At 35.0% G+C, this 6481-nt stretch overlaps 1 protein-coding gene across 1 annotated transcript; it reads left to right on the forward strand.

Moving 5' to 3' along the window:
* The first annotated feature begins 4401 nt into the window (after positions 1-4401).
* On the forward strand, positions 4402-5760 carry LOC117170061. The gene is made up of 3 exons (XM_033356582.1): positions 4402-4618; positions 4849-5041; positions 5142-5760. Exons 1-3 carry the CDS (start codon positions 4402-4404, stop codon positions 5758-5760), a joined length of 1029 nt encoding a protein of 342 aa, XP_033212473.1.
* Positions 5761-6481: the final 721 nt, after the last annotated feature.

Here is a 6481-nt window from a genome sequence, read left to right on the forward strand (position 1 = left end):
TTCATAATTTTAGTTGAAAATACGTCTTTTTGGTTGAAAACGATACTTCTTTGTGGAAATATTTTTTTGGTTAAAATTAATTTTTTAAACTGGAAATTTAACCATTTGGCAGAAAATTAAACTGTTAAGTTGAAAATTAATTTTTTTAGTTAAGGAGTCTAGTATTTTGTTGAAAATTCGTATACTTCATATACATTTAACTGTTTCTTCATAATTTATTTTTTATTAAAGGTTCATAATCTTTGTTGAAAATTTATATTCTGGGTTAATACTCAATTTTTTAACTGAAAATTTAACTATTTGGTTAAAAATCGAATTGTTTGGTTGAAAAATAATTTGTTTTAGTTGAGAATTTAAGTATTTCACTGAAAATTCAACCTTTTAGGTAGAAAATTCAACTCTGTTGAAAGTTGAACTACTTTCTTTAAAATTCAGTTTGTTGGTTAAAGATTCATAATCTTACTTTCAGTTAAAAATTTATTTATTTTAGTAAAAAAAGATTTTTTAAATTAGTTTTTTAACTGAATATTTAACTGTTTGTTTTAAAATTAATTTTTCTAAGTTGAGAATTCAAGAATATCGTTGAAAATTCGTCTTTTTTGAATGAATTTAACTGTTTCTAATTTAAAACAAAATCTTTTTTGTTTGTAATATCAAATATTAGATTTTTCGTTAAAAAATCATCTTCTTAGATTGTAAATTGAACTTTTTGGTTGAAAGTTGAACTACTTTCTTCTAAATTCATTGTTTCGGTTGAAGATTCTTAATCTTAGTTAAAAATTCATCGTTTGTTAAAAATTGAACAATTTTATTAAAAAATCTTATTTTGGTTAAAAATGAATGTAGCCTTTAAAATTTTTTTCTTTTCAGTCTAAAATTAATTTCTTCGGTTGAAAATTAGTTTTATTTGTTTAAAATTAAGTCATTTAGTTTAAAATTGAACTATTTTATTAAAAAACCTTTTTTTAACAAATTATTTGTTTGAAAATTCATCTTTTCAATTCAAAATTGAATTTTTTTTTAAATGTAATTTTGTTGCATAATTTGGTTTTGTAAAAGTTTGTGTTGGTTTAAAAATGGGTTAATTAGTTTTAAATATGTATCTTCTTTAGTTTTTAATTTGGCTTTTTAATAGAAAAAATAATCTTCTTGTTTGAAAATTTTACTATTTCGTTAAAAATTATTATTTTTTCTAAAATTATAATTTAAAATCTTCTTTGGCTGAAATATCAACTATTGCGTTTTTTGTAAAAAATTGATATTCTTTGATTGAAAATTCCACTCTTTGGTTGAAAGTTAAACTACTTTCTTCATAATTCATCTCTTTTGTTGAAAATTTATATTCTGGGTTAAAACTCAATTTTTTAAATGAAAATTGAACTATTTGGTTAAAAATTGAACTGTTTGGTGGAAAACTAATTTGTTTTAGTTGAGAATTCAAGTATTTTGTTGAAAATTCAACTTGTTGGTTGAAAGTTGAACTAATTTCTTTAAAATTCATTTTATTTGCAAAAGATTCGTAATCTTACAATTAGTTGAAAACTAATTTCTTTTGTCAAAAAATCTTCTTTTTTTCATTAATTTTCTTAACTGAATATTCGACTGTTTGTTTTTCAAATTACTTTTTCTTAGTTGAGAATGTAAGTATTTCGTTGAAAATTCGTATTTTTTTAATGAATTTAACTGTTTCTAATTTAAAACCTAAAAGATCTAAAAGATCGAACTAGCTGTTCGAAATAGACGAGTGTTCATCAATATAGTTGATTTTGCTACCCAAAAAAAGATGACTTTTTAGGAAAATGTAGATAAAATTAACAAAAGTAAAAAATTAATCTGGAATATTCCGGGTTTTCTTTTAAACTCTAAGGTACTTCTTGGTGTTCAAAAATCTGGGCTATAGTTGCCGGTTTTCCCAGTCAGTGACCACCCGACTTGAAGTTGTACATTTTTTTAATTTTTTGTCACTTAAAATATGTGGTTGACTTTCTTTTTTTAAGTCAAATATTTAGGGGTTACTGTTGATAATCCAACGACTTTTCGATCGCACCTGGTGTGATAATTCTGAAAAAAAAGAACCTGAAAACAATGATGAGGAGAGTGGAGCTGAAAGGTAAACATAAATGCATAACCTACAATTTCTTGAGGTATTTGCAGATTTGCTTAATCTGGCATTAAATTGAACCAGCTATGGATAATAATTATAGCACAAATATACAAAATGTACAAACGGATTTTAAGGTGAAACACTGGGCAGTTCAAAACACACGAAATTGACGCATTTATCTGTCAGATTGTATCTGTCACAAAATTGCTTGCTTCGGGATCAAACAGTAAAATACCAATAATCTCAATTCTAAATCTGCCTGAGTTAAGGCCGATATCAGGTTGTGTGCGTGCGATATACCTACGATGGCCACGCGACGCACACATGTTAGGGTCGAGGGCCACTTTCATTTACCTCATGTCGGTCATTGTCGGTGGTGCAGCTTCTTTGCACACCGACCGAGTCCTGGAATCACTCGTGGATTTAAAAACGATATATATATATATATCAATCAAATGACCATTACGGGTATAAGGGCGAGTAGGGGGCGCCATGTTTCTTTCAACTGAAATTTCTAATGCATTGTGACTCTCTATTTCTTTCTGGTAACAACGTTCGCAGCTCAACCCCTAACTTGGAAAGAATCTTGTAAGTTCGCACTTTTTTTTCAAACATATTTTTTTTTGTGAACAAAAAATTCTCATGTAATTTTCGCGCCTTTTTCGGATTGGCGACGCGGCGTTATTCTAAATATAGTCAAAGCGGGATATGAGCAAAAATAAAATCCGACCTCGCTTGCTAATTAAGCTTAAAATGCTGAGTAGCATTTAAGATTTTCAAATTTCAAAACGGATTATAATATATAATACACTTAGTGAAGTGTTGTAAAATTTTCCTTTCTTTCGATCTTTGTTCGAAATCATCATAGCGTGCCGCCACAATTTTTCGACACGTCTCTCTCAAATTAATTTAGCATCCATCTAACAGTAGGCAATCGTAAGACGAAATTCACGGCATCCGAAAAGTTTTTATTCATTATCCCGCATAATTAATAGTAAATATTTACAATTTTTATATATTTTTTGGGCCATCTAAGCTGGGTGCTATCTAATGTCTACGTGACTCAAACAATATTCTCATCGTTTTTGGCAATAATTGAATAATTTGTCGGAATAACTGTACACTTATCCACAACGCACTCCAAAAATTCCGAGATTTTACCGCGAAGACCCAGCATCGTGGTTCGTTATAGTAAAAGCATCATTTTCACAAGCCAATGTAAACAGCCAACATTCTAAACAGACTGCCTTATTGCAAACCTAGACGCAGACCTCGTACCGCATAAAAAAGACATAATCGCAGCGGAACCGCACCGGAATGATCTATACGATCAAATTAAAACAAGATTATTATCTAGCTTCTCCGTATCATCGGAAACACAATTAAGACAACTTTTAAAAAGAGGAAGTGCTTTCGGAGGGCAAACCATCACTTTTATTAAAAAAATTACAGAGATTCAAGTGGGGGACAATGCAGCGACGCCGTAATTAAAAGCATTTTTCTCGAGCAACTTCTTGCTCAGGCCCGTGCCATTTTGGTATTGTCGAGCGTAAGCGACCTCCAAGTTTTGGTTAAGCTCGTCGACAAGGAACCTGAAGCAATCTGAAACACGAATTTATCAGTTACGTAGGTCAATTCATTGCAGTTCAGTAAACAGCTCGAAAATCGAACTACTGAAAATCGGGACTCGAATTACAATAAATCGCGTTCGAATTCACGCTCAAGGAACAGCAACCACCGCGCTTGAAGCACGGACAGACTGTGCTATTATCACAGAGGCTTTAAAAATAAATCTACCATATGTATTAAACCGTGTTCGTGGACAAACACCCCATCTCCGGAAAACTAAAAAAGCCTAAACGCAGGGAGACAGCAGAATTAGGCTTCCCAAATTCAAAATGTCTCCACAATCGCGACGCCGACTCTGGTTTAATATTCTTAATCGACACCGGATCGGATATTTCCTCGCTCCCGGCATATAAGCTAACTTTAAAACATAAACCGAACGATTTGACATTGTACGCTGCCAATGAGACGCACGTAAAAACGTTCGGCGAGCAACGCATGCAAATCAGTTTTAATATCAAACGCAGTATTTCGTGAAATTTTTGTGTTGCAGCAATACATCGCCCAATTATCGGGGCTGACATGCTTGCAGACTTTGAACCTGTCCCTTAATTACACGAATCTCGTCTTGTGGACACCACCACTGGTGGTGGCCGATTCCGGAGAAAGTTCTCGCTATTACGCGATTTCCGAAACCTGAAACTGTCATTGAGCTTCGTCGATTTCTAGGCATGGTAAACTTTTACAGAATAGCTTTGCCTCATGTCGCCGAAATCCAGGCTCCTCTTAACAAGTATCTACGCGATAGTAAGAAAAATGACAAAAGGGAAATTCCGTGGAATCCGGAAACGGAGGATGCGTTCGAACAGGTTAAAAACAGCATAGCTAATGATACACTCCTATCACATCCCGCTCATGAATCCAGTGGGGTACTGATCACACCTCAGTGTACTGCGACCTTACAGGAGAGGCCTTACGTTCCTTTATTCCAATAAAACTTAGGAAACGCGTATTTAACTTGTTCCATGAACAAGCTCATCCGAGTGCTAAAGTCACAGACCGTTTAATCAGGAAAAGATATATTTGGTCATCGATACTTAAAGACATATCGAGCTGGTGCAAAACATGCACGGCGTGTCAGCAATAAAAAATTACGCGATACAATCACACACTTCCAGCGCAATTCGCTGCACCGGATGGTCGTTTTCGACATGTGCACATCGACATAATCGGGCCGCTTCCGGAGAGCAATGGTCATAAGTATTGTCTCACAATAATACACAGATTCTCTCACTGGCCAGAGGCAGTTCCTCTCCTCAATAACGAGGCAGTATCTGTCTGCAGAGCCTTTGTAGATCAATGGGTTTCCAGGTAAGGAGCCCCAGAAGAAATTACTACCGACCAAGACGCACAGTTTGAATCACAACTCTTTTAAGGCCCCACTTAATACGATTGGCTGTAATCGCACCAGGACAACTGCCTATCGTCCCGCATCCAACGGCATGATAGAAAGTTGGCATAGGACCCTGAAAGCAGCCATAATGCGCCACGCGGATAATGAATGGTCCAGGTCACTATCTACCGTAATGCTCGGTTTGAGGTCCAACGTTTTGGACGACGATGCATTTCCAGCAGAGTTCACGTTTGTGACAATTCTCCGCATCCCGGAAGAATTCGTCTTATTCGACGATTTCACGTTGGATCCGCATATCTTCCTGGAAGAATTCCGCGAACATATACGCAAGCTTAAACCAATTCCCGTGGCTCAGCAATATAAAATAAAACCTTTTCTTTATAAGGAACTCAAATCTTGTCCTCGTGTCTTCCTACGCCTCGGCGCTAGGAAATCTCTCGAACGGTCATATAGGGGCCCACACAAAATCATTAATAGAACTTCGGATAGGGTTTATGAAATAGATGTAGAAGGCACACCTCGCCAAGTCTCGGTTGATAATATTAGGTCTGCGTATTTCACGCGCGACATCGACCCGACCACTCTGTTAACCAACAACGCAAGTAACACTAGTAACGTAGTTCCACCACTTCGAACACACGCTCGTAAAAATGTAACTTTCAATATACCCGATTGATTAGGGCGATAATCGCATAAATCGCAACATGCTAGAAAAATGTGTTATTGTACATTTCGTAATTACTAAATGTTTGAATTACTACTGCAAATTGTCGCATGTATAGACTATCGTGACGTCGTTGTATGTTTACGCTGAAATGGAAATTACCAGTATCTATATTGAAGACTGATATTTTAATATAAAATGCTCAACAGAGATCTATCCTTTTTTAACAAAGTTTTTACGCGTACTCTTAACCAATATGTATATATACTGCGCAAACCGTCTACCTGAAAAGGATATCTCTTCAAATGTACCACGCTATTTTATTTAACAAGCCATGCTTTTCAGGTGATATTAGATAATAAGCATCAAACACCAATCTGAGCAAAGAAAATTCGCTTATTTCAGCGAAAATGTACTTCCCTAGTCGCAAATTAATATGCACTCGTATACGAAAAAATAATCAATGGAATTCCCATGAACTTCATTAATCGTAATTCTATGATGGTCTAAGGGTTTTGTGAAACTATTGTATTCCGTCAGTCTCAACTCTCCAATATCGTTGTCACTTAAGGGGGAGTACTGTAGACTCTCTAACGTTTTACTACTCTATATCATGAGTTTCGACTCTACATGACTATTCTATAGTTCATGGTGGCATAGCAGGTTTCAATTCGCGCGAGATAGTATAGTCTATGGCGGAACTGAGTTCCCGCCCGACGCACAGCTATGCCTT

This window comes from Belonocnema kinseyi, chromosome 3 (genome assembly GCF_010883055.1).
Source record: "Belonocnema kinseyi isolate 2016_QV_RU_SX_M_011 chromosome 3, B_treatae_v1, whole genome shotgun sequence".
Taxonomy (NCBI): domain Eukaryota; kingdom Metazoa; phylum Arthropoda; class Insecta; order Hymenoptera; family Cynipidae; genus Belonocnema; species Belonocnema kinseyi.